At 45.9% G+C, this 26,933-nt stretch overlaps 2 protein-coding genes and 1 non-coding gene across 3 annotated transcripts; 1 reads left to right on the forward strand and 2 right to left on the reverse strand.

The window, feature by feature from the left end:
- Window positions 1-1,471: 1,471 nt before the first annotated feature.
- DNALI1 (dynein axonemal light intermediate chain 1) lies at window positions 1,472-8,064 on the reverse strand. Its single transcript, XM_022575272.3, has 6 exons — window positions 7,879-8,064; window positions 7,198-7,343; window positions 5,465-5,634; window positions 4,247-4,425; window positions 3,746-3,910; window positions 1,472-1,594 (listed from the first exon to the last, which is right to left on the reverse strand). The coding sequence occupies exons 1-6, from the start codon at window positions 8,044-8,046 to the stop codon at window positions 1,559-1,561; spliced, it is 864 nt and encodes a 287-aa protein (XP_022430980.3). The 5' UTR covers window positions 8,047-8,064; the 3' UTR covers window positions 1,472-1,558.
- Window positions 8,065-9,185: 1,121 nt separating this feature from the next.
- Window positions 9,186-23,492, forward strand: SNIP1 (Smad nuclear interacting protein 1). Its single transcript, XM_022575270.3, has 4 exons — window positions 9,186-9,471; window positions 10,877-10,979; window positions 18,440-19,038; window positions 20,021-23,492. Exons 1-4 carry the CDS (start codon window positions 9,254-9,256, stop codon window positions 20,283-20,285), a joined length of 1,185 nt encoding a protein of 394 aa, XP_022430978.1. The 5' UTR covers window positions 9,186-9,253; the 3' UTR covers window positions 20,286-23,492.
- Window positions 17,891-17,995, reverse strand: LOC115801884 (U6 spliceosomal RNA). Its single transcript, XR_004022242.1, has one exon. It is a non-coding gene; the product is annotated as a U6 spliceosomal RNA (small nuclear RNA).
- Window positions 23,493-26,933: the final 3,441 nt, after the last annotated feature.

Here is a 26,933-nt window from a genome sequence, read left to right on the forward strand (position 1 = left end):
AACTTCGGACACTTGAATTAGCCCTGTGAGTTCCTCAAGCAAATGGAGATATCTGACAGAAACAGGCTTGAGGTCTAGAAAATGTGGAGTGTGGTATTTCTTTTGTACTGGCAATGAGCAATTTAGAACAGAAGCTCTTTGGAATAGAACTGTAAAAAGAAGAAAATTTTAGGGATGTCGTGTGCAGAGCCTAGGCTTTAAAATACGAAGAAAAAGCCACAGCAACTTGTGTTGTCCGTCGTTGAGTCTGCTAGGGGAACCTAACAGACCATGAGTGCTGCACTGTCAAGGAGTCATGGGACTAGCACGTCTCAGTGACCACAGTTCTTTCCCATGAAAATGACAGAGCACAGACAGGCCATTTTAGTGGAACCTGGGGATTAATTCCTCAGGACACCTGGATGAGGGTAAAAGCTGTGACTTCAAATTTGAGATTAGAGTGTAGAGGGCTTGTTTGACTCAGTGGAACACAGCTGTTCTTGTTGGACTGCAGTTCATCCAGTGAGCCTGGAAGCCCTGGCCGGGACAGGTATCCGACCCGAGCGCCTCTCCAAGAGAACGCTGAGCACTTGAGGCCTTCTAACTGAGGGGAGATGTTAGTGCCTTCTTAGTCATGCTAGTTGTGAAGTGTGACTGAATGATGGCACTCATTGAGCTGCTGGTGTGCCCTGGAATGAAGGATTTATGTCACTAATTTAGTCTTCTGGGTCTATGAAATCAGAAGACTCCTGAACCTCCAAACTGAGTTTTAGCTTATGAGGAATAGTAAAATGCAGTTGTCTGCAGGCCGTGGCCCAGTCATGAATAATTAGTACTGAGAGGGAGGTCTGGGCTAGTCAGGCTGTAGGGTTGGGGTTTGATTGTCTGCAGAGCAAGGTGAACCAATCAGTGCCGGGGGAGGAGCCGAGGTCCAGGCACCTCACAGTGGACACCGTGACCTGTGTTTCTTTCCAGCACATGTTTACTTTCTCGAAACCCATGGGTTTGACCCTGCCATTGCCTCCTACCCAGGCAGTCCAAAACTAAGGAGGATGGGGTCCAGTGACTTGGCAAGCGGGGATAAGATGATACGGTATAAACCGAAAACTCCAAAATGAGGTACCAGAACTGCACTGGAGTAGGGATGATGAAAAGACATCAAATAAGGGCAAGACTGAGGCCAGAGGAGCCCGGGTTAAGGGACAAGATGAATTGCGGGGCAGAGAAGCAGCTTCGTGTGGCTGGAAATAAGTGACAGTATGGAGTGACAGTGAGAAAGGAGCTGCTCCACCTGAGAGGGATACAGCCAAAAGGGATGCATTCTGAGTCTCACCGTTGGAGTTGGCAAATCCCAAGGTTGGCCACGTACAGAGACTTCCTGGGCCACACTGCCTTCTGTCGTCCAGCCCGGAGCCTGGCTGCCAGACTGTAGGTGTTGCACCACACTGGGGCGGTGGTGGGGCTTCTGACAAATACGTAGGTGGGACCAGGGGAGGGGTATGGCTTCACTCAGGAAGCTTTTTATTACAAAGGGCTTATGATGGGGTAGTAGTGCTTGCTGAGACCCATATGGAAATTATCACTTCTTTGGTGCAATAATGCCTTCCAGTTGGGCCTGAAAAACAAAACCAAACTCCGTTAATATTTGAAACTTGCAGCCTAACACAAATAGCTGAGAGGTGATAAAAGTCTCCGGGAAGAGTAATCCAAATGCTGCCACCCCAAGTGTTTTTCCCTTCATTCCCAACTCCGTATTTTCTAGATGAGCTGGTCTCTGGCTTGGCATTCAGTCTTGCTGCATTAGGAGAAATCAGAGCTGTCCTGGTTTCCATACAATAGCTGCTCAGTGTGTAATATAAGGCATTGAAAAGGAAATTGAACAAAAGCTGTTGAAATAGTGGCTTTTCAAGGCTCAGATTTCAAGCCTGAGTACGTCTGCTAAGTTAAACGTTTGGCTCTCTGGTTTGGGAGCCTGGGAGCTCTGTGCTGGGACAAGAGGTTTTGGAAACAGCAGAGTTTCAGCCACTGAGACAACCTGATACCCAATTAGAGAAAACTGCCACCAGTGAGTAGGGAGCTGTCCATCTTGTATGTAAAGCTTCAGACACTTGGGAGTTATTTACTCTGCTCCTCTGGCAGCCAGTAAAATAATTCACTGTCACGGTGTGTGAACAGATCTCTAAGTAGGTCTATTCTGCGGACTGCAAACACTGCTTTATTTGCAGTGCATTTTGAGCCAATAAAAATAACTCACTTCTAAAGAGTCCTTCACCCTGGGGATTCCAAGGTTGCTTGTAAATGTTAGAAAGATGCCGAGGTATTCTGCTTTGCTCTTGCCGCCAATACCATAGGAGGAACGGAGAAACTTGAGCTTATGATAAAAGAATATGGCAGATAAGGGAGACAGCTTCAGAGACTGCTAAGTAAACAGGTTCACATCTGGCTGTGAAAGTTTCTTTGTTTTGTTAAACTCAGCAACAAGAAAATCTATGTCATCCTCCACTAGCAATTAACACAAGCCCCTTCTTTATCTCAAATGCCTGGCCTTGGCTTGTAGCACCAACAAGCCTGCCAATCGCAAGAATGTAAGCTTCTATGAAACTAGGGAGGAAAAGGAGATACGTCTAGGGGCCCCTCCTGGCCAGGGCCATGGGAGACAGCCACTGAACGTCAATAGGCCATATATCTAGAGCAGTGGTTCTCAAACTTTGGCAAACATCAGAATGGAGAATGTTGCACCATGCAGTGATTCTGCCCACCTTCACCACTTGTTAGTAAAAAAAACTATATTTTACTCTTTTCCGCGAAGTTTGAATCCTGTTTTATCTCATTATAATTAACACTTGTTTCTGCAAGATTCACAAAATGATGACAATTGATGAAGTTCTGTAATGGGCACATGGATGTGTACTGCATTATTCTACTTTGTGTTTCAAAATTCTCATAATAAAAGGTTAAAAAAAAAATCACCTGGAGACCTTGTTAGAATGGCTTGCTGGACCCCAACCCCAAAGTTTCTGATTCAGTAGCTCTGGGCTGGGCCCAGTGATTTGTATTTCTGAAAGTTGCGGTGATGAGGATGATGCTGGTTTGGGGCACAACCCTCTGAGAACCTTTGGACCAGACAGAGAGCCTGGAGCTTCAGAAGCCTGGCCCCTAGCCCAGCCCTTTTCACTAGTCCCCCTCCCTCCCTCCCTTCAGCTCAGTTGGATAAAAGTATACCATCAGCAAAAGGGCTTTGATGAAAAGTGCCTACAGCTGAGTTCCTCTGACCACAGACCTCGGGAAGGTTCCTGATTTGAAATGGTTCTTCCCTCTCGAAGGGCCTTCCCAGCCCGCCCCGAATGCAGGACCTCAGAGGGAACTGCAGGTAGGAAAGCACTCCCATGAAAGCCAGCTGGAGAGACTCAGCCCACTCTAAGAAGTCTCCAAAGCGCCAGCTGCCATGGGACAGACGTCCCGCTTCTTGACATAGCCACCTCTCCCAGACGATAGGCAACTTTTATCCAAGGGGAAAAAAATCCTCCACTGGGGAGCCAGAGCTGAGAATACAGCCTCTCTTCAGAGCCGGATGGAGATGGACAGAGAACCTGGGAAATGATCCCTCACCTCTCCCCAAAAGAGTCAGCTTCCTTTACTCCTTGGCAGTATTGAAAGTCAGTGTAGGACAGGGAACCAAATGCTTGGCCTGCTCGGCTGGCAGGGCCGGGGGCGGGGGCGGGGATGGGGGTGGCAGGAGCTCCACCTGGGCCTGGGCATCGATTACCTTCAGCTGTTGATTAGTCCGCTTCAGGAACTGAATCTCTTCTTTGTGCTTCGTCTCCTCCACCTGTCTCCTCTCACTCTCCCGCTTCTCGATGGCCTCACATTTTGCCTTCTGCTCGTTCACTTGCCTCTCCAAATCTCGCTTTTCCGTTTCTAATTCTGCAATCTGAGGACAGAATCCCCAGTCATGCTGGGACGTCGCCAAGTGGACGGGGCGGTGTGAGTGCCTGGGTGAAGGGGACCTGGGACACAGCTGTCCAACCCCAGGCATTGCCAGGGTCTGTACTGCCACCCAGTGGGAGGTCAGTGACTGGCAGGGCATGTCCAAGGGGAGACAACTCTGCCACGACCGGACTGGCCGTGACACTGAACCAAAGGGTCCTCACTAAGGTGATGGGAGAGCACGTAGGAGGCCGGAATTTGGTGCTGGAATGACGAGCTGTGGCCCTGAGATTGACAGAAGAGTCGAAGAGGGCCAAAGTCTCCTGGTGAAACCACTCACTTTCTTCTCCATGTCTGACTTCCCCTGCTCGGCCTGCAGCGCCTTCCTCATGCCAAATGCCACGCTGCTCTCATACAGGGTCTGGTAGGCAGCAATGGTCATGCGGATCTCGTCCCGGACTCGCAGCAGCAGCAGCCCTCGCTCCGCACAGCTGATGGTAACCTCGCGGATCAGTTCATCTGCCAAGGCACACGTGGCGAGGTCGGAGAAGGCAGGCAGGCGGGGAAATGCACCGCACCTACTGCGAACCACCTTCCTACCGGGAAGTCGGAAGGGCACTAGGGTATGTCCTCCTCATTTGGAGACAGGCCTCAGGGAGGGGCCTTGCCATGCAGCCACTGCTCTGAACTTGGCACTTGGGAGTACAGGCCATCAGCAAGCCTGGTTTGGCCGGCGCAGAGGCAGACAAGAGCCCAGGTTTGTCTGCAGCTGTGGGGGCCCACTCTCCCACCGTTAGGCAGAAACTGGGTGCTATTCAAAGAACTCTGACTTTTTCAATATAAACGTGGTGGCTGTTTTAAAGCAGCTGGAAGCTCCTATGTGGCCCCTTGGCTGGACTGGTTTGGGGCTGGAAACAGCAGGGTCTACAGCTTGCCCACCCATCTCCTCCATAAATGCCGACTGGGAGGGCAAACCAGAATCACACTCAGACTGAAGGGAGCCCGCTAGCCCCGTGCAGCTGCCTCAGGGTTTGGATGCGGTTTGCATGTCTGAGTCCACATGGGCTGGTGAGACTAGACCGAGGGCCAGTCATCTGACACCAGCACCCGAGGAGGGAGATCTCAAATCCCTGCGTGTGTCGGGTCACAACAAATCACCCTGAAATATTTTTCTGGACCAAGGCCTAATGTTGATGGATGGATATAAATATAGAACATTAAATCTTTCTGATTAAAAAACTAACATATTGGGACTTCCCTGGTGGTCCCACGCTTCCACCCCAGAGGGCGCGTGTTCAATCCCTGGTCGGGGAACTAAGAGCTAGCAGGTCGTCAGGAACACGGTGACTGACAAGGGTGGGTGCGGGACTGGTAAGAGAGGTGGGCTGGGAGGGGGAAGAGGGCACAGTTGGCAGTTCCTGGGTGGGGTAGGTGGGGGGAGACAGACATTCCAGGATGGGGCAGGCTTCAGCTGCAGGGGACTCAAGGCCTGGATTAGTGCGAAGGGAAGGGAGGGAGGCAGTAGAGGGTGGTGTAGCTTCCCTCGAGGACCACTCACCGAAACACTGTGAGTACAGCTCCCGGCGCACCGGGCAGATGCCAGTCTCCCGGGCCTGCCGCTGCTGCAGCTTCAGGTCCAGCTGCTCCTGGAGGTGTACCACATCCATCCTGGTGCTGGGGGCGCTGGACACCTGCTGGATCCATAGCTGCGTGTCCTCCACCCACTCCCTGCGGGACAGACACAGCCAGACTGAGCGCACCCCATCCACCAGACAGGGTCCTCAGGATGTGAGCAGAGATGGCCCTTTGCGCTCTCTGCCTGAGAGGAGTGAGGGGCGGCTCTGTCCCCGACCCACCAGAATCCTCCATCTCTTTCTCCCTTGATGAGTGTGTGGCTCCAAAGCCACACCCACTGTGCCACCTCCACGGGGCCCCTATCTTGGGGCTAGGCTATCTTCATTCTCCCACGACCCTCTGTGAAGTCGTCATCCATGGTCCAGATCTTACACTCCTAACATGTTGAGGGCGGACTGATGGTGGTTGTTGCTTGATCTGAACGGAAGGCCCGGCGGAAATTCCCACTGACTTGTGAGTAGGAGACACAGGGGACTATAAACCTTGTGCCAGCCAGAAAGAGGTGAATGGTGCTCGCTTCAGCAGCACATATACTAAAATCAGAAATAGGTGAATGTATGTATTGGGGGTGTGTACCTATATGGGCCCCCCGTAGTGAACCTTGTGTCAGAGACACAGCCAGGTTCTGGAATCACGAGGGGGGGCCTGAGGGCAGGACCACCATGAGGGAGAGGATTCCATGCATTGTTGAAAGGCAAGCAAATGAAAAACACCCTCCCCTCCTTTGACCTCCATTTCAGAGGAGATTGCAGTCTGGCTTTTACTGTTTCCCCTTTTCATCATAACTTTAAAAACTGCTGTCAACTTATTACATAAAAACAGTTGAAAGGCACTGTGATCACAATGATCTTCGTGGCTGCAGGAGAAAGAAGCAGGGTAAGGGGATGGTGAAGAAGGGAGCTCTCCTTTTAGAAAGGAGTCTGAAGGAAGGCCTCCTAGAGGACTCAGGACTCCGCACTCCCAATGCAGGGGGCCCGGGTTCAATCCCTGGGAGCTGGATCCCACACGCATGCTGCAACTGGGAGTTCGCATGCCACAACTGAGGAGCCCGCCTGCCGCAACTAAGACCCAGCACAACCAAATAAATAAATTAAAAAAAAATAGATGGTGGAAGCAGAGTAAAAAGCAGTCAGATTTGGAAAATAATTTGAAGGGAAAGCCAAAAGAATGTGATGAAGGACAGGACATGTGATGTGAGAGATCAAAGGGAATGAACTGTGGCCTGTGCCCCTAATGGAAAGGAGAAGACTGAGAATGAGCTGGTTGGGGGAAGGAAGACATTATGATTTAGTTTGGACATGTTGAGTTTGAGATGTCTATTAGACATCTTCATGAAGGTAATGAGGAAGTAGTAGAATATATAGGTCTGGAGTTTAGGGGAGAGGACAGGGCTGCAGAAAGACCTGTGGGAGAAATCAGCATATAAATGATGTTTAAAGCCATAAGCCTGGGTGAGAGCACTCAGGAAATGATGGTAGATAGAGAAGAGGTCTCCCCGCTACCCACATTCCCAGGATCTAGCCATGTGCAAGCTCTAGAAACTCTAGGATGCTGGGAGGAAATCTCAGTCAGAAACAGAGACAAGGTGCCTCCTCTCACATCCCCAAGTTCAGGGATGCAAAAGCCTGGGCCTCCTCCCAGCCACTGCTTTTTTACCTCGGGGGCAGGATGGCATTCAAGATTTCTTCTGCCTGCTTTGTAGGATCTGGGACACAGGAAGTTGAGGGGAGCTTGGTCTTTGGTGGCTGTGGGACGGGACCTGAGGGTCCGGGCTGCTGAGGGCTGACTTTCAGTGGCCGAGCCTGAGAGGGAGGGACAAGTTGGGGCAGGAGGTGATTCAGACACTCAGCTCCACACACCCTGGCCCCCTGGGTTGCTCCAGCTCTCCTGCACATCCCTCCCCTCTTCCCAGCTCACTTTCCCCCGTCTTCTCAGCCAAAGTTATGTTTCAGAGCTGAAGGAGGCCACGAAGAATCTCTGGTTCCACCCCAACCTAATGCTTGTATCTTCTTGAAGAAATGTTTCTGGCACAGCGGCTCAGGCCTCTGCTCTAGTGATGGGGCAATCACTCCCAGATCTATTCTTAGGGCTACCGTGAAAAAAGGTGAGCCCCATCCATCTCCCTGTGACTTTCTTCCCCATCCTAAATCTGCCCTGTGGGATCACCCAACATCTGGGCTTCTTGTATCGCTCTCCCATCCTCCTTCTCCGGTCCCAATTCCCTTTACCCCCAGTCACTGCAGCCTCTGTCCCTCGGGACTCCCGATCCTCAAGGCAGGGATCGGTCTTTCCCCGTCGGAGCTTCGTGCAACCCCACCTTCTGAGACCCGTCCTTACTTTGGGGCTCCGTTTCTCCCTGTTCCGGCTCACCAACACCGGGGTGTCATACTTGAGCAGAGAGTCCGCGGGGGGAATCATGGCGGCGGCGGGAGTAGTAGCCCAGCTGCGGCCCTCCAGTTGGGGCCTTGTTTGCCGTCGCCATGGAAACCTCCCCTCCGCCCTCATGACCTGGGCGGGGCTTCAGGGCGGGGCGGGGCCAGCAGCGCGAGAGTTTCTGCTTAGCCTTCGCGGAAAGATCTCTTAGCTTAGTTTCCCAGGCCACTTGCTCACCGGGTCGTCTTGGTACTCTTGGAAGCAGGGAAAACATCAGTTCTGAATCCCTGTGCTGCGTCTAGCTCGTGATTTGAATTAGGTGCAGATCACCTTCGTTGACCCTCAATTTTGTCATTTTCAAAATGGGAATCATCTGACCCCTCAGCGAAGGGTTGGGGAAGATTCCCAGAGGAAGGCATCTGAAGTTGCCGGGTTTTAAAAAATATTGGCCTTTAAGTAAGTGGAGAAATGACAACATAACAGAAAGCGCAAGAACAGAGGGGAAATACTAATGATTTGCCCACGGGCTACCATCTGTGATTGCATTTCCTTCTCTTCCTCTTTCCTTGGTATTCCCAAACGTAAATGTAATCACACACTGCGCACAATTTTGTATCTTGCTTCTTTCGTTTAACAAGTCAGGGTTTTTTCCATTTGTCATATAGTTTGTAAATAGCATTGCGAATGGCGACATAACATCTTTCCTATCGCTGGGCATGTAGGTTGTCTCTGTGCTCCGTAATTACTATAACAGGGCAACAAACATCCTTGAGAGTAGCTTTTTTTTTTTAACATCTTTATTGGGGTATAATTGCTTTACAATGGTGTGTTAGTTTCTGTTTATAACAAAGTGAATCAGTTATACATATACATATGTTCCCATGTCTCTTCCCTCTTGCGTCTCCCTCCCTCCCACCCTCCCTATCCCACCCCTCCAGGCGGTCACAAAGCACAGAGCCGATATCACTGCTATGCGGCTGCTTCCCACTAGCTTTCTACCTTACGTTTGGTAGTGTATATATGTCCATGCCTCTGGTCATGTACCAAAATGTTCATTGCAGCTCTATTTACAATAGCCCGGAGATGGAAACAGCCTAAGTGCCCAAAGTTGAGAGTAGCTTTTTCACAAAAGTTTGCTTTTGAAACTTAAATCTCCTGCCTCTCGAGTCGGGTCACTAAGGCCCCTCCCACTCCAGAATCGTATCGCGTTATCTCCGCCGCGAGGGTTTCTGGGAGAGCGTGCACTCGGAAGCGGAAGTCCTAGAGTCAGGTCCGTCATTTCCTTCGGGGACAGGAGTGCTACGGACATCTTTTTCCTGGGCTCCGCAGGTCTCTTAGTATGAAGGAGGTGAAGAGCGAGCGGGATCGGGGGAGCCGACGAAGGCACCGGGACGGGGACATGGTGGCGGCGGTGGTGGTGAAGCAGGAGCGCCTCAGCCCGGAATCCGCGCCTCCCGTGCACCGCCGCGCGGGCTCCTCCGGCGGTAGCCCGTCCCCACCGGCCGGCGAGTCGGGCCGCCCGAGTCACCGCGGGAACCGAGCCCGAGGAGGTAGCCGGTAAGTGAGAAGCAGCCCGGGGTGGACCTTAGGTCGGGTTCATTGAGAAAGGAGGACAGGGCTAGAACCAGAAACACACCTTGAACGCTGAGCGCTGCAGCTTGGACTTAATCCTAAGGCGATAGAAGTGACCGGTTGTGCTTGTGTTAAGGAACGTTTACTCTGGTACCTGTCACTTGCGTAATAGTTGGGCGTTAAGCGCCTAATGCCTGCTGGACAGGATCTCGTCCCTCCATTTCTGGGTACCCAGCATTTCACCGGGTATGGTCCAGTTTAAGTTGTTCGTTAAGCAATGATCGTTTAAGTTGAAATGAAAGATTTTCCCCATTTGCCTGCAAACGGAGTGCGGGAGTTACCTTTTCAGTTATCTTCCCCAAGAAGTTTACATATCGAGGGCCTAGGCGATCTGTCTAATGTTCTGTGGAAAAATATTGTCTCTTGTTAAACTCGTTCATTTATTAATTCATTCGACGTAGTTTTACTGAGTACCTATTATGTGCTAAAGACCATCGTAGGTTATAAAATAATGTGGAAAAATATCTATGTAACACTTTAAAAAATATACATATGTATATGTAGAAAAAAGAAGACCGTGCTAGGTTCTGGGGCGGCAAGGATGAACACCGTAGATGATCTCTACCTTGGTGAAACTGACCGTGCCGTAGCTCTGAGACAAAATAACAAGCAAATTAAATTTAAAAAAAAGTTTCAGTTAGTAACAAGCGTTAGGGGTAGGTTAAAACAGTAATGTGATAGTGAGAGGGTAGAGGGAAATGGTTCTCCCTGAACCACTCTCTGAAAAGTCCACCATTTGACCTGAGACCTGAATGGTAAGAATAATCCAGCTTTGTAAAGATCTAGGCGGAGGGAATAGCCTGTGCAAAGAACTTGAAGTGGAATCAATTGTGTTCCTTCTAGAAATGGGGGGTGGGGGGGTGGATCCAGGAGATCAAGGAGAGTGGTTGGAATGAGGTGGGAGATGGAGGAAATAGAGCCAGAGAACTTGCTGATTGAGTGAGTGAGTGAGTGTGATTGTGTGGGAGAGGAGCGTGGGGGGCTGCTCGTGGTGAGGAGAAAAAGAATCGAGGGTGACTTCTAGGTTTTTGGCCTGAGGAACAGGGTGGATGGGGTGGCGCCAGTTACCCAGATGGCAAAGACAGAGGAAAGTTTCTTGAGGGGATGGGAATCTAGAGTTATGTCATCTATGTGAGAAGTTCCATCAGGCAGTTATGTATGTGGAAGACATTAGGGCTAGAAAAGTGAAGCTCCTTACTCCTTTAGTGTGATCAGCAGAGACCTGCACAAATGTGGTGTTTGTGTTAGTAGGTAAGCCTGATACTTGAAGCTAATTTGTATTAGGGAATGAAAATTGAGATAAAATCTGCATGTATCATTCTCTGAACAGGTCTCCAGCCAGAAAGAAAAACAAGTCCTCAGGGAGAAGAAGCAAGTCTCCCCGGAGTAAGAGAAGCCGAAGTCCTCACCACTCAACGGTCAAAGTAAAGCAGGTAAGTGGATTGAGATGTTTTCATACTGGCCCCAAACCTAGAGCCTGTCCCATCATAGCTAAAGAGTGTTGTGTATGTGTTCTCCTGTACTTGCGATGGGCTTTTCTAAAAACTGGGTTTGTTTTTTTTCCCTGCTTGCTTTGTTAAGTTAAACCTATTATTTTGAGGTAATTGTTGATTCACATGCAGTTGTAAGAAATAATACAGAAGTGGCTGTTTCTCCCAATGGTAACATCTTACAGAACTATAGAACAGTATCACAGTCAAAAAGTTGACATCAGTGCAGTCAAGGAACAAAACATTTCCATCACAAGGATCCCTCATGTAGTCCTTTTATAGTCGAGGCCAGTTCCCTCCCACCCTTACCCCTCAACTCCTGGCAGCTTCTCATCTCCTCTCCATTTCTATAATTTTGTCACTTCAAGCATGCTGTGTAAATGGAATCTCACAGTACAAGCCTTTAGGGATTGGCTTTTTTCACTCAGCAAAATTCTTTAGAGATTCATTCAGGTTGTTGCCTCTCTCCGTAGTTCATTCCTTTTTATTGCTGAGTCGTATTCAGTGGTGTGGATTTAACCATTTGCCCGTTAAAGAATATCTGGGTTGTTACCAGTTTTTTGGCTATTAGACGTAAGGCTGCTATGTAAACATTTGTGGGCAGGTGTTTGTGCGAACGTAAGTTTTGTTTTCTCTGGGACAGATGCCCGGGAGTGCAACTGCTGGATGGTATGGTAGTTGTGGGTTTAATTGTTTTAAGACATTGCCAAACTGTTTCCCAGAGTGCTGTGTTAGTTTGCCAGGCCTTCCATGACAAAATTCCACAGACTGGCTGCCTCAAACAACGGAACCTATGATTTTCACACAGTTCTAGAGGCTAGAAGTCCGAGATAAAAGTTTCAGCAGTTTGGTTTCTCCTGAGGCCTCTCTCCTTGGCTTGCCTTCTCCACTGTGCCCTCACATAGCCTTTCCCTCTGTGCTCCTATCCCTGGCTCCTAGCTCCTCCTTTAACCACATCAGCCGTGTTGGGTTAGGGTCTCACTCATTTTAACTCAATCAGTTCTTCAAAGAGCTTATCTACAAAAAATTTGGTTACATTCTGAGATGTGGAGGTTGGGACTTCAACATATAAATTTGGGGGCACGATTCAGTCCATAACAGTGGCTGTACCGTTTTACATTTCCACCTGTCATGTGAGTGATCCAGCATTTGTTACTGGCACCATTTTTTTATTTTAACCATTCTTACAGGTGGGATAGTGGTACTGTGATCTTAATTTGCATTTACCTAATGGCTAATGATATTGAACATCTTTTCATGCGCTTATTTGCCATCTGTATTTCCTCTCAGGTGACATGTGTCTTCAGATCTTTTGCCTATTTTCTAGATGGATTATTGGGGATTTTTTACTATTGAGTTTTAAGAGTTCTTTTTTAATATTCTTAGATACTAGGCCTTTTAGGGTGAGTGGTTTGCCAGTATTTTCTTCCAGTCTGTATCTTTTCTGGTCATTCTCTTAAGAGGATTTTTCTCAGAGCAAAAGTTTTAATTTAGATGGAGTCCAGCTTATCTGTTTTTCTTTTTGTAGATTATGCTCTTGGTGTCATGTCTAAGAACTTTTTCCCTGGCCCTAGATCCTGAAGATTTGTTTTTTCCTTAATGTTTTTCATGTAAGTCCCTGGTCTATTTTAAGTTTGTTTTACTATAAGGTGGGAACAATCTTGTTTATATCTATTAAAAAAAATCTTGTTAGGATTTTGATTGGAATAGTGTTAAACTTGTATTTTGGGGTGAGTCGGGTTTTTTAAATTATTATTATATTGAGTCTTCTAGTCTATGAACATAGGTGTGTCTCCGTTTATTTAGCTCTTTGATTTCTTTCATCAGTGTTTGTAGTTTTCAGTGTACAAGTCCCATACGTGTTTTGTTAGATTTACACTTTTTTTTTTTTTTTTTTTTTTTTTTTGGTACGCGGGCCTCTCACTGTTGTGGCCTCTCCTGTTGCGGAGCACAGGCTCCGGACGCGCAGGCTCAGCGGCCATGGCTCACGGGCCCAGCCGCTCCGTGGCATGTGGGATCTTCCCGGACCGGGGCACGAACCCGTGTCCCCTGCATCGGCAGGCGGACTCTCAACCACTGCGCCACCAGGGAAGCCCCCAGATTTACACTTAAGTAATTTGTTTTAGTGACTGTAAGTGATATTTTAAATTTCATTGTTTACTTGTTCATTGCTAGTACATAGAAATATAATTGATTTTTGTATGTTTATCTTATATCCTGTGACCTTACTGAACTCATTCATTTATTTTAGGAGGTTTTTGGTAGATTACTTGGGGTTTGCTACATAGATAATCATATCTGCAAATAGGCACAGTTTTAGTTCTTCCTTTACGGTGTGTGTGCATTTTGTTTTCTCTTGTCGCGCTGTCTGGGACTTCAGCACTGTGTGCAGTAAGAGTAGTGAGAGCAGACGCTCTTGCTTTTCGCCCTCAGTCCTGATGGACAAACATTCAGTCTTCTTTTTAAAGAAGCTCTTTGTTACAAAGTGCAAATAGAGACACTGGCATTAAGAAAATGGATTTTCTTATGATTTTGAGAGACTGTGGGCCAACTGTCTGCTACCTAAAAAGATACAAAGCCAGACAGTCTTGATGGTCTGTTATATGAATTGGTCAGGCACCGCCTTGGCTATCTCAGAATTCAGCCACTGGAACCCCAGTACCCAGATAGAACCTCTCAAACCACTTGTAGTTTTGTGTGTGTGTGTGTGTGTGTGTGTGTGTGTGTTTATGTACAACTTGCTACTTTTTTGATTTAATAATTTTGGCATGTTACATTTTGTAGATTTAAGGTGCAAAGCTGTGTTACCCCGATACATTTATATATTGTGATGTGATTGCCATTGAAGCAGTATTTACCACGTTACATCATTATAGTGCAGTATTATTGTCTGTATTCATTATACTGTGCGTTAGATCTCTATGGCTTATTTACTACTCGTTACAAGTTTGTACCCTTAAATACCATCAGTCTTACCCTCTCGCCCCCCCATCTCCTAGTAAACACCATTTTACTCCCTGATTTATTTATTTATTTATATGTATGTATGTATGTTTGACTTTTTCGACTTGCAGCTCTTTACCTCTGGTTTCTAAATCAGCACTTTACAGTGAATCCTGGGGCTTATTGCATGGAACTGTTTTGTGATTATTGTTATTTTGAAGTGTCTTAGTTTGCTTTTCTATGCTAACTTCCCTCCTGACCTCAGATTATCTTTTAAAAAGCTGATTTCATTGTATTAATCAGCTGGAAACTTGGAAGTGGCTCTTGAGCAAAAGGGCTTGAGCGCTTGACAGGCACCTGAAAGTCAGTGACTTTCACCTGGATTGTAAGAGGGCACACAGCCTCTGACTTAAGCATGACTTGTACTTACAGATATTCTCCTCTGCACCACTCAGCCACCATTAAAAAAATAAAGTTATCTAGCGCAGGGAATTATATTCAATGTCTTGTAATAACCTATAATGGAAAAGAATCTGAAAAAGAATATATGTGTGTGGGTGTGTGTGTATGTATAACTGAATCACTTTGCTATACGCCTGAAATTAACATAACATTGTAAATCGATTATACTTCAATTAAAACAAAAGGAGGAGGGGAACAGGATTGTGGAAACCTCAGAAAAAAATAAATTTATCATTCGCTTGTTCATCATAACACAGAATTCTGTAAAGTAGAAAGTGAGAGTATGGTTCATGCAGTGTATGGTTACTTTTCTCATTAGCCTCAAAATCGCACCCCTTCCCACAAACAAAAAAATCACCTCACTCCCCGGAAGTAGCCATTTTAATAGTTTGATATTTATACTTCAAGGTTCTGTTATACTTAACGTTATCTTCTTTTCCTTTATGTTTTGGGGCGTGTGTGTGTGTGTGTGTGTGTGTGTGTGTGTGTGTGTGTGTATTCTATGCAAAGATGTTCATTAAAAAATATATATTATCCTACTTATCAGTAATTGAGAGTATATGTTGAAATCTTAGTTATTTTGTGTTATCTGGTTTTGTAATTTGTCATATTCTCTCCATAGTGTCTACTAATTTTGCCTGGTATACACTTTTTGGAAACGAAGACAGAATTGCTCATTGGATTTAGCAACATGGAGGTCATTGGTGACCTTGACCAGCAATTTTAGTGGAGTAGTAAGGGTGAAGCCTAATTGGAGGGTTCAAAAGAAGATGGGAGAAGAATTGGAGACTGATTAAAACAAAACTGTTTTGAGGAGTTTTACTCAAAGAGGAGTGAAGAAATAGGGTGGAAGCTGACATGGGAAATGAGTTCTAGAGAAGAGTAGGTGCCTGTGCTGATGGGAATGATCCAGTGCAGAACGGGGAAGCAGATTATGCACAAGAGAGATGAGGATCACTGGAGTGATATTCTGGATGAGAGGGAAGCTCCCAGATGTAGGAATTGGCTTTAGGTAGAAGCACAGATAGCTTCCTTATGGTCACAGGGAGGGAAGACAGAGTATATGGGTACAGATACTGATGGGTGGGTGGATGTAGAAAATCCCTTCTGAGTAAATAAGGGATGGGGAAGACCATGTAGGAGATTTGAGGACAGAGAAGTGGTAAAACAGTCATCTGGGAGAATGAATAGATCAAGAAAATGTAGGATGTTTGCTGGGCATCATTAAGGAGGCTTGGGGTCATGCTTCTAAGGTAGGACCATTCAGAATGGTTTGTGTTTTTTCTCTAGCCACCTTGCTGTGCTTAATGCTGATTGTGGTTTTGCCAGGACAGTGCAACAGAATGGCATAGGGGCAAAGGATTTGAATATCTCCACATGGGAGTGATCATACTGCTTGACCATGGTTTTTTTTTTTTTTTTTTTTTTGTGGTCCGCGGGCCTCTCCCTGTTGTGGCCTCTCCCGTTGCGGAGCACAGGCTCCGGACGCACAGGCTCAGTGGCCATGGCTCACGGGCCCAGCTGCTCCGCGGCATGTGGGATCTTCCCGGACCGGGGCACGAACACGTGTCCCCTGCTTCGGCAGGCGGACTCTCAACCACTGTGCCACCAGGGAAGCCCTTGACCATGGAATTTAAGTTAGGAAGGGAAGAGAGCGAGGGACTGCAAAGGTAAGAGGATCAAAGGCTTGGATGAGTCTTATTGGGATAAGGATTGTTAGAGTTGGGTAAAGTGTGAGCTGGAAAGATGGGCAGAAGGAGGACTGCTTAAAATGGAAATTATAGAGGGGTTGCAGTTATTAGAAATGAAAAAGTCCATGTATAACCATGGGGGTGAGTGGCTGAAGAGAAGGGAGGAGACAAATAAGGTAATGGGAGGAGAGAAATGCAAAGAACAGAGATGCCAGCACGTTATCGAAATGACCAAGAGTAATGCTGGAGAGAATGACTTGAGCTGGAAGTGAAACTGGCACAAAGTGAGGGGAAGTGACTCAGGATTAGTAAATGACAGCAGCACTGAGAGTAATGGGTGACAGTGGTCTTACGTGAGATTCACAGCTGGGTTTTTTAGGGAGAAAGAAAAGGGTGGGGTGTGTTCTGGAATTGGCAGTGAGAAGCAAGGACGACACCTGCCATATGTCCGGACCCAGTGAGAAGCAAGGATGACACCTGCCATATGTCCAGACCCAGAGATGGTGGGAGTTGGGGGAGGTCAGAGGGAGAAAAACAGCCACCATTTGAGGAGCTGCAGGGGAGCAGTGTGCTCAGGGCAGAGCCAGGGTTCTGTTAGAGCGAAAGGAGATGGGAATGATCCGAGAAAACCTGGAGGATGTAGATCAGTTTTGCCGAGCCTTCCATTCCAGGGGGCATAGTGCAACAACAGCTTCAGGAGTTGAAGAAGGGGACAGATTTGGGGACAGAATCCTTGATGTACAGAGCCTTATGGGGATTAGAGTACAAGGGAGGTAGAGGTGATGACCTGGAATCTGTGACTTCTTACAGCGACTCATTGAATCAGGGATAAAGGGCATAATGAGATGAGTTCTGGTGAACTCAAGGCAGATGGTGGTGGCAAACTCGTGAGTGTCTTGGGGTAGGAGGGTTGGGTGTCTGAGGCTCCCTGCCTCTTGATACTTGTCTCTGGAGGCTTGGAAGTCTAGGAAAACTGGGTCCTGCTCTGAGCAAGCAGACCCCTACTTGACCCCTGTGTATGGTAGGGAGAAGGCCTTGAGGCGGGGGTGGGATTGGTGGGGGAGTGGAGACAAGGTCTCAGTCCTGGTGCTCAGGATTTCCTCTCTACCCCTTTCCAGGAGGAGCAGCCTTGCTCATAGTGTGTGGGGGCCCCCCTCTTGAACTCTAATGCTTTAGTTATTAGATTAATCAGGGTAAGCCTATCTTCGTGTGTTCATTAAATATTTATTTGTTCTGATAATTCCTTGTTAATATCCTTTGCCCATTATCTCCTGTGCTGATTTTCAGTGCTGAGTCTATTTTAAGAAACCATCGTGTTTCCTCATTTTTTTCAGATCTTTAAAAAATATATCTGTTACAGTTGACCCTTGAACAACATGGGTTTGAATTGCACTGGTCCACTTATATGCATATTTTTTTTCAATAGTAGATACTGCAGTACTCCATGCCCCCTGTTGGTTGAATCTGTGGATTCAGACCCTTGAATACAGAGGAACCAGGTATACAGAGGGCCGACTACAACTAGTTGGAGTGTTGGTGCCCCTGTGCCCCTAACCCCCTCATTATTCAAGGGTCAACTGTAGTAAATTTTTATAGGTTTCTTATTTTTTTTTTAATGTTTCAAAATTAACTGCTTGTTTATTTTTGTCAGGATAAACCTGTCACGGTACTGTTGCTACCCCTCTTGAGTTCCTATGGCTACACTAATAATAAAATTGACACAAGGCAGAAAAACAGGAGAAGAAAACCCACACATTTAAAAATATGGAATGCTTCACGAATTTGCGTGTCATCCTTGCACAGGGGCCATGCTAATCTTCTCTATCGTTCCAATTTTAGTATATGTGCTGCTGAAGCGAGCACTATATGTTTCCTATATGTCTTGCATATTTCTTAATTTTATTCTGGGTATTGAAATCGGATCTTTTAAAATTACTATTACATTTTCCTTTTGGGCATAAGAGAAAGCTAGCTTTTTTTTTACGTAATTATCTTGTATGTGACTACTTAACTCTCTCTGTTAGTTCTGATTCTGTATGCATGTCCCGCTAAGTTTGCCTATAGGTGTTCTTGTTTCTTGGGCTCTGAACGTGGGTGTGCACTGTTAGCGCTATAGCTGGGCAGCAGCCTAGGGCACCTGCTCTGTGTGGTGGCCTTGCAAGGGGACATGACCACCACTGGTAACCTTATTTCTGTGGGACATTTTGCTCTGAATGCCAAAGTCCAAAGCACAAATGACTTTTTGACTGCAGCTCTCTTCATAGACTATGCACGGCCTTTACTTTCTTGAATCTGTTTGAATTTCAGGAACGTGAGGATCATCCCCGGAGAGGCCGGGAGGATCGGCCGCACCGAGAACCCTCAGGACAGGAACACAGGCGAGCTAGGAACAGTAACCGAGACAGACACCGCGGCCACTCCCACCAGAGGAGAAGCTCAGGCGAGAGGCCTGGCAGCGGGCAGCCTCAGGGACGGGATCGAGATGCCCAGAACCTACAGGCGCAGGAAGCTGAGCGGGAGTTTCACAACACCCGGCGCCGGGAGCACCGCCAGAAGAACGAAGCCGGTGGTAACGCATCTCAGGACTCACTTCCTCAGCCTGGCCCTGGCAGCAACAACAAAGACAAAGAAGTGCCTGTTAAAGAAAAGCCAAGCTTTGAACTTTCTGGGGCACTTCTTGAGGACACCAACACCTTTCGGGGTGTAGTCATTAAATACAGCGAGCCCCCGGAAGCACGTATCCCCAAAAAACGGTGGCGTCTCTACCCCTTTAAAAATGATGAGGTGCTTCCAGTGATGTACATCCACCGACAGAGCGCTTACCTCCTGGGCCGACACCGCCGCATCGCAGACATTCCCATCGATCACCCCTCCTGTTCAAAGCAGCACGCCGTCTTTCAGTACCGGTGAGTGTACATCTGCGGAGGGAAACTGAAGTGCCAGTAGAAGAAGCCCGGCATCTCGGTTAGTTAGGATCGCTGAGGTCTGTGTGCCGGTGTGTGCACAAGAAGCCCATACCCCTCGTATCTAGTGTTAGTCTTAAGGAGTATTATTCATCTAACGAATAATCACTTTACACAAATAATTGCTTACATTTGTGTAACAGACTGGAACTTGGTGTCAGAAATCTAGATTTTGAATCCTGCCACTGCCACTTACCAGGTGTCTGCCCTGGGGCGAGCCAGTCTTCTGGGCCTCGGTTTCTACCTGCCTCGCAGGGCTGTTATGCGGGTTAAATGGAAATAAAGCTGAGAGTGCCTGGCATATGTTAGCTGAATCTGTATCTTGACAGTTTCCGCAGTACATCTGTTATTGTTGCATGTTCACAACAATCCAGTGGGGAGGCGAGGACAGGTATTAATACCCCATTTGACAGATGAGAATATGAAGCTCAGCAAAGCCAAGTGGCTTGCCTAATAAGTGATCACTGTAGTAGAACTCTGGCTCGAATCAATTTTGATTTGAACAGTTTTGATCATCTCATCTGTTCCCTTGACTCTGAAGTCCAAATCCACTGGTTTATTCCCATTGGGGCAGAAGCTAAAGTATGTTGAGATATAGGTAAAAGGAGCATTATATTGATTATAAACAATGCAAAAAGTGTCAAAAAATGCAAAAAATGTATTTCTCAACCATGGCAAGAGGCCTTGGATTCTGCATTTTAAGCTTTGATCTACCATGAATCCTTCCCACCCAGTGACCAGTTCTCACCATTTCTACTTGCTCCCAATTTCTGAATCCATGGCCATGCCTTTCCCTTGACTTCCTAGAGTTTGAACTTGAACTGTGTCTAAGCCAGGTTATTTACATCATCTAGACTGTTAGCAAAGAGCTGGATGATCTGAGGCAGGATTTCACTCACAGGTTTCTCTCCTTTATCCCTGCTAGGCTTGTGGAATATACCCGTGCTGATGGGACAGTTGGCCGCAGGGTGAAGCCCTACATCATTGACCTTGGCTCAGGCAATGGAACGTTCCTGAACAACAAGCGAATTGAGCCACAGAGATACTACGAACTGAAGGAAAAGGATGTCCTTAAATTTGGGTTCAGCAGCAGAGAGTATGTTCTGCTCCACGAGTCCTCGGACACATCTGAAGTGGACAGGAAAGAAGACGAGGATGACGAGGAGGAGGAGGAGGTATCTGACAGCTAGCAGACTGAAGCACAAGCCAAACTCTCGAGAGACCTTTTCTTTCTGCGAAAGCTTTGGGATTGACTCAGAGGGCACCGCCGTGCTCTCTGTAACGCCTCTTATTGCCTTAAGTCTTTCTTCTGTTGCTGACCAGCTTACGTTTCAGTGTAAGAAAACTGACTTATGTTTGGTTGAACTTTTTTCTGTGGCACATCAGCCACATGCACATGCTGTGGGCATTTGTTTTCTGAACAGTCTCACCAACACATCGTGTTTTAGTAGAAGCATCGTGGCTTGAGTTGGTGCTTTCAGAACTACTGTGCAGGAAACTATAAAGCCCTGGTTGAAGGGGATTGTGGCTTGCTTTCTTTGTACAGTTACTTTATTTATATTGTTGTTAAGCTTTGTGGACCGGGTTTGTTTTTGTCTTGGGGGCAGACCCCTGAACAGAGAATCTTACTAAGCTTTGGTTATCACCAAAACAGCCTCCCGAGTATACCAAAGCTTTGACCTGGTTGAGCTCTTGAGTCACAGAAATTGATTTTGCACTTCGTTGTTTGGGGGTGGGCAGGGGGGTGGGGGAGATTTACCACATGACCTCATTATTGACTGTTGGACTTAAACGGATGCTTTGTGGAGCCTGCTTAAGCTTATGACTGTACAGGAAGGTCATGGCCACTACCAGTGGGTGCTCATTACATGTCACGAGAGGCTGAAATGGGTCGTGGATCTGTTTCCTGTGAGAGAACTCTGATTTCTCCATGGAGCATGTACAGAACAATTTTGATCTTCAACTTTGCATTTTTATTTAGAGGTTATCTCCATTCTTCCTTCTTTGAGAAACACACTGTCATTTATGTGGCAGGGTCCTTGCTTTATTCTAACAACGTGTATGTGTTGTGTGGTTTACACGTTTTCATCTTTTTAAAAAAATGTTCGGAGAGGTTGTATTTACCTGGGCAATTGGGAATAGCCCAGTTTCCTAATTTTCCACCAGAGGAATATGTGTAAGTAGAAAAGTCATAACTGCTTACATCTAGTGTGTGTGTGTGTGTGTGTGTGTGAGTGTGTGTGTGTATGTATATATTTAAAAAATTGTGTGTGAAAGAGCTGCATATTGATTTTCCTGTGAGAATGTTTTGTGATGTAAATGTAATACTGCATTATAGGCAAAGGCCTCCCTGCATTTGAAGAGCAGGTTTTCATTTATATGTATTTTTGGAATAAAAAATAATAAAACTTGTAAATATAGCCCCCTTTCAAAGAGTACTTCTTTCCTAGCACAGAGGACCTTGTGTTCATAGGTATATTTGCTGTTAAAGAAATCTTTGTATCAATATTTTGGAGGTAAAAGTAGACAGTTGTGGAGGGTGCCCTGGGGGTGATAGGACTCACCCTGCACTGGAATCCAGATCTTCAAATTTCAGCGAGTGAGCCATGGTCCTGTTGAAGCAGCAGTGCTCTCTGAGTTGGCAGTGAAGGGGTTTTCCTTCCCAGAATAGTCAAGAGTTGGGGCAGGTTATACATAGTGGGCCTCATACCAGTTGACCCCTGTCCCTGCTGTTTCACCCTCAGGTGGTGATGGGGGGTGGGATGGGAGGAAGGAGAGATGATGCAAGTCAGTGCTCCTGCTAACTGTTTCTCTTGGGTGGAAACTAATGACATTATTAGATGGTCTTCCTTACCACTGTTTTTCCACTGAGGTCTCACATACTTAGATGTACTCAGGGTTAAATGTTGACTATCGTGGGCTGCTGACTAATGTTTATTCAAAAGAAATGAAAAGATTCCCCTTTGGGGAATTCCCTGGCGGTCCAGTGGTTAAGACTCGCATTTCCACTGCACGGGGCACGGGTTTGATCCCTTACCGGGGAACTAAGATCCCACAACCTGTGTGTCGGGGCAAGAAAAAGAAAAAAGATCCCCTTTGAAGAGTGAACACTTAATAAGGTTAATTAGGTGAAAGGTTACATGAGGGAAGAAACAATGTAAGGGCAATTAGCATCCTCACCCAATGTGCCCTGGCCCCTGGAGGCACTATTACATACCTGCATGTCTAAAATGTTGTGTTTTGATGAGTTTTTCTCTTGATCCAGGCTGATGGTTTTCTCTTCCTGGGATGAGGGGCTAATGTGGCATCTCACTCCAGGGCCTCCGTGTTCAATTTGTGTAACTACTGCTTCCTGGCAGCCTTAGGCTTGGCTTCAAGCACCATCCTGGTGAACATTGTGATAGATGACCACTTTGCCTACATTTTTTTAAAATAAATTTATTTATTCGTTTTTGGCTGCATTGGGTCTTTGTTGCTGCACGCGGGCTTTCTCTAGTTGCGGCGAGTGGGGGTCTACTCTCTTCGTTGCGGTGTGCGGGCTTCTCATACCGGTGGCTTCTCTTGTTCCGGAGCACGGGCTCCAGGCGCGTGGGCTTCAGTAGTTGTGGCACAAGGGCTCAATAGTTGTGGCTCGAGGGCTCTAGAGCTCGGGCTCAGTCTTAGTTGCTCCACAGCATATGGAATCTTCCCAGACCAGAGCTCGAACCCGTGTCCCCTGAATTGGCAGGTGGATTCTTAACCACTGTGCCACCAGGCAAGTCCTTGCCTACATTTTCAATAAAAGGTCCCAGTTGTGTAGTAGACTTTTGCTTCCTGGATTAAGAGATTCTTCATGCCAAACATTGATATATGGGACGGTGTTCCTTGCCCACACACACTTTTTATTTTTTAAGAGAAAGGGAAAGAAAAGATACTACTTATCTCCAAAGCCAGATATCACCAGCAGACTTCTCATTTGAAGTTGACAAAATCCTAAAACTTTCTTCTTGAATTAATTCATTGCTTAGAAACTGATGTTCATTTTAGCTATTTGCAATTGCTTTATCACCCACCCTTTCTCAACCCTGGCTATCTTGTCTGCAAGTCATAGCTGTTAAAATCAAGCGATCTGCAAAACGGCCCTTTGCTTCTGAGCCCCTCCCCCCAATCCTCTGTGGTGGCCCACAGTTCTGCCGAGGTATGGGACAGAATCTTCAGATTTTCCCCAGGAGCCTCTTCCCAGTCATTTTCTCATTCCCTCTTTCTGACATTGACAAAGGATAACTCATTAAGAGCAACTGGTGATCTAACTTTTAAATACTTTTATTATATCCTGATGATAAGGGAAAGCAGAGTAATCAGATAACTGAAAAAAATTTTTTTGTGTTATTGTATTGAAATGCCAATATACAATACAGCTTGGTTTTTAAAGGCTTAGAACATATATAAATATAATTTATGATTTGATATGGTGCACAGATGGTTATATTTTTTAACATCCTTCCCTTTGTGGAAATCAGTAGTGGATGTGAGGAACGAAATGATGCCACGTTCATCAGAGCCTAAGTGTGACATGCACATAACACGCCAGTAATGCCTGCTTGTGAAAGAACGTTCTGATCCCACAGTGTTCCTGGGTGTGTGAGTTTGTATCAAGTGAAGGCCACTTGATTTATTTATTTTAAATTTATTTATTTATTTATGGCTGCGCTTGGTCTCCATTGCTGCGTGTGGACTTTCTCTAGTTGCGGTGAGTGGGGGCTACTCTTCGTTGCAGTTCACAGGCTTCTCACTGCAGTGGTTACTTTTGTTGCGGACCACGGGCTCTAGGTGTGTGGGCTTCAGCAATTGTGGCTTATGGGCTCTAGAGCACAGGCTCAGCAGTTGTGGCGCATAGGCTTAGTTGCTCCACGGCATGTGGGATCTTCCCAGACCAGGGCTCAAACCTGTGTCCCCTGCACTGGTAGGCGGATTCTTAACCACTGCGCCACCAGGGAAGTCCCGGGCTACTTGACTTAAATTAAAGCTTTGGAATTTAAAGCTTCATTCGGTCTCTTGGGTCAACTTTCTAGTATATTTATCAAGTGGCAAACTATTTTATTTATTTATTTTAATTTTTTTTTTTTTAATTTATTTTGGCTGCATTGGGTCTTTGTTGCTGCACGTGGGGGGTTTTCTCTAGTTGTGGCGAGCAGGGGCTACTCTTCCTTGCGGTGCGTGGGCTTCTCACTGTGGTGGCTTCTCGTTGCAGAGCATGGGCTCTAGGCTCACGGGCTTCAGTAGTTGTGGCACACGGGCTTCAGTAGTTGTGGCTCGTGGGCTCTAAAGTGCAGGCTCAGTAGTTGTGGCACACAGGCTTAGTTGCTCCGCGGCATGTGGGATCTTCCGGGGCCAGGGATGGAACCCCTGTCCCCTGTGTTGGCAGGCAGACTCTTAATCACTGTGCCACCAGGGAAGCCCCGGAAACAATTTCAAAAGACAGTTGATTTGTTCATATTTACTCTAAAGTTAAAGTGAATTAATCCAATCAATCAATGGTTACATAAACTTACTATGCTAGCAATTGGTTTACAGCTGTGAGTTAGAAACGGAGAAATAATTTGGAGGTGCGCTGCACCTTTTGCAAGAGATGGTATTTGTGTTTAGTTTTTATTTGTATCTTATTGAAGTAGAGTTGATTTACAGTATGTTAGTTTCAGGTGTACAGCACAGTGATTCAGTTATACACACACACACACACACACACACACATATATATTTTTTTTTCAGATTCTGTTCCCTTAGAGGTTATTACAAAATATTGAGTATAGTTCCCTGTGCTATACAGTAGGTCCTTGTTGGTTATCTATTTTATATATAGTAGTGTGTATATGTTAATCCCAACCTCCTAACTTATCCCTCCCCCCACCCTTTCCCCTTTAATAACCATAAGTTTCTTTTCTATGTCTGTGGGTCTCTTTTTGTTTTGTAAAATAAGTTTATTTGCATTTTTTTTTAGATTCCACATATAAGCGATATTACATGATATTTATTTGTCTGGCTTACTTCATTTAGTATGATAATCTCTAGGTCCATCCATGTTGCTGCAAATGGCGTTATTTCATTCTTTTGTATGGCTGAGAAGAGGTGGTATTTGAAGTATGCCTTAGAGAATAGGTAGATTTTTGAGCCAGTAGTAGAGGAGGACGTTGTTTCAGACTGAGCAGGCCAGGGGACCACAGGACTGGAGTGGAATATGTGGAAAGGATCCTATGAAATTGTTACCTGAGGTTCCCTCAGCAAGGCAGTGGTAGAGCTAGGATGGCAATGGCCTCAGTCCTGGTTCAGTGGTCTTTCATCTGAATTGTTCCCTCTCACCTCCCCAGTGGAGCTTCGTGGAGAGTTTGGAGGAGGGAAGAGACAGCTGGTCCATGAGACTTCCTGATTCACAGGATGTTCAAGGAAATCCTAGTGAGTGGGACTTTCACGGGTAGGGTGTGGCTTAGGTAAATCCTCACCTCACCTAGTCATAGTCAGAACTAGTTGGAAATCATCATGTTGATTCAGAAAAATTGACAAATATTTAATCATGGGGAGCCTAAGAATACATGTACTGAGACCTCTAATAAAACTGGCCAATGTCTAGGAACACTTTCTATGTACAAGGCACAGTTCTGAGCATTTTACATGTTGCACAAATGCATACATTAACTCATTTCCTCCTCATAACCTTATGAGGCAGGCTTCTATTATCATTACATTTTGCAGATGCCAAAACAGGCAAATATTTCTAGACAGAGACTAGCACTGAGAAAAGCCTAAGGTGATAAATGAGGCTTTGGAAGCACTTGAAGTTCAATGGGGGAAAGAGGGTGATTGAGACTTCTGGTTTCTATTAATGACTGACTAAGTTATTCTTATGAATCCTCCTGCTGAAAACAGCTAAAATTTCTGGATAAAATATAAATTAAAAAATGTCTGAAGGCATCCAAGAACTGACAAGTAAGTAGAGAGTTATCAGGCCAAAAGTGAAGATGACAATAATCCAGAGAGAAATGGAGCAGAGATGCCTGGAAACCACATTTGATATAAAGACAAACCATATTTGATTCTAGCAAATCAGACCTTGCCCTGGATTGAATGGGACAAAAATCAAAACCCAAAGCCCACATACAATGAGTCTAATAGAACATGTTTCCCACAAAAAGCTGACATGCCAGAGAGCTATACCTTTCAGAATAAGAGTGGAACAGAAATTGAGTTCTCCCAGGGATTTGCAGGCTGGAGCTCAGAAAACATCAAGCCCTGAACTTGGCTTAAGATGACCCTGTACTAAATACAAAGAAAAAAAGAAGAAGAAAAAAAGAAGAAACGACCCTGTACTATTTGTGTCTTCAGGTGTCTGATATAAATAAATGAAATTACTTTTTGGAGGAAGGGACGTTTTATCTCCCCTCCAGTTATTTCCACATATTTTCCTGCAAAGATACAATTGGTTTTTTTAAAAGCATACAAGAAAAGGTTCTCACCAATCGAAATAACGGGTAACAGAAACTGATTGTCAAAGACTTCAGATACTTGAATTACAAGGTACTATAAAACGTTCATGGTTGCTATTTTCAAAGAAATAAATGACAAGAAATGGCAACAAGTGAAATGGGAGTTATTTAAAAGATCAAGTAGAACCTTTTTAGAAATGAAAAATACAATAACTAAATCCATCAATAAATCCCTTTAACAGAAGCTTCAGGGAGAATTAGTGAACTGGAAGATAGGTCGAAAGAAATTATTCATGCACATAAATTTAACAACTTAGAGGAAATGGATCAATTCCCCCAAAACCATAAGCTACAAAACTTCACCTGTTATGAAATATATCA

This window comes from Delphinapterus leucas, chromosome 1 (genome assembly GCF_059928025.1).
Source record: "Delphinapterus leucas isolate spDelLeu-1000000601 "Yukka" chromosome 1, BTC_Dleu_Yukka2, whole genome shotgun sequence".
Taxonomy (NCBI): domain Eukaryota; kingdom Metazoa; phylum Chordata; class Mammalia; order Artiodactyla; family Monodontidae; genus Delphinapterus; species Delphinapterus leucas.

Coding starts and splice junctions, on each gene's coding strand:
- SNIP1 (XM_022575270.3), top strand. CDS start 9,254: ATGAAGGAGGTGAAGAGCGAGCGGGATCGGGGGAGCCGACGAAGGCAC. Junction 9,472..10,876: donor CGAGCCCGAGGAGGTAGCCG/GTAAGTGAGAAG, acceptor TTCTCTGAACAG/GTCTCCAGCCAGAAAGAAAA. Junction 19,039..20,020: donor CACGCCGTCTTTCAGTACCG/GTGAGTGTACAT, acceptor TATCCCTGCTAG/GCTTGTGGAATATACCCGTG.
- DNALI1 (XM_022575272.3), bottom strand. CDS start 8,046: ATGAGGGCGGAGGGGAGGTTTCCATGGCGACGGCAAACAAGGCCCCAA. Junction 5,635..7,197: donor AATGCCATCCTGCCCCCGAG/GTAAAAAAGCAG, acceptor TCTGTCCCGCAG/GGAGTGGGTGGAGGACACGC. Junction 1,595..3,745: donor GGACTAATCAACAGCTGAAG/GTAATCGATGCC, acceptor TTTGTTTTTCAG/GCCCAACTGGAAGGCATTAT.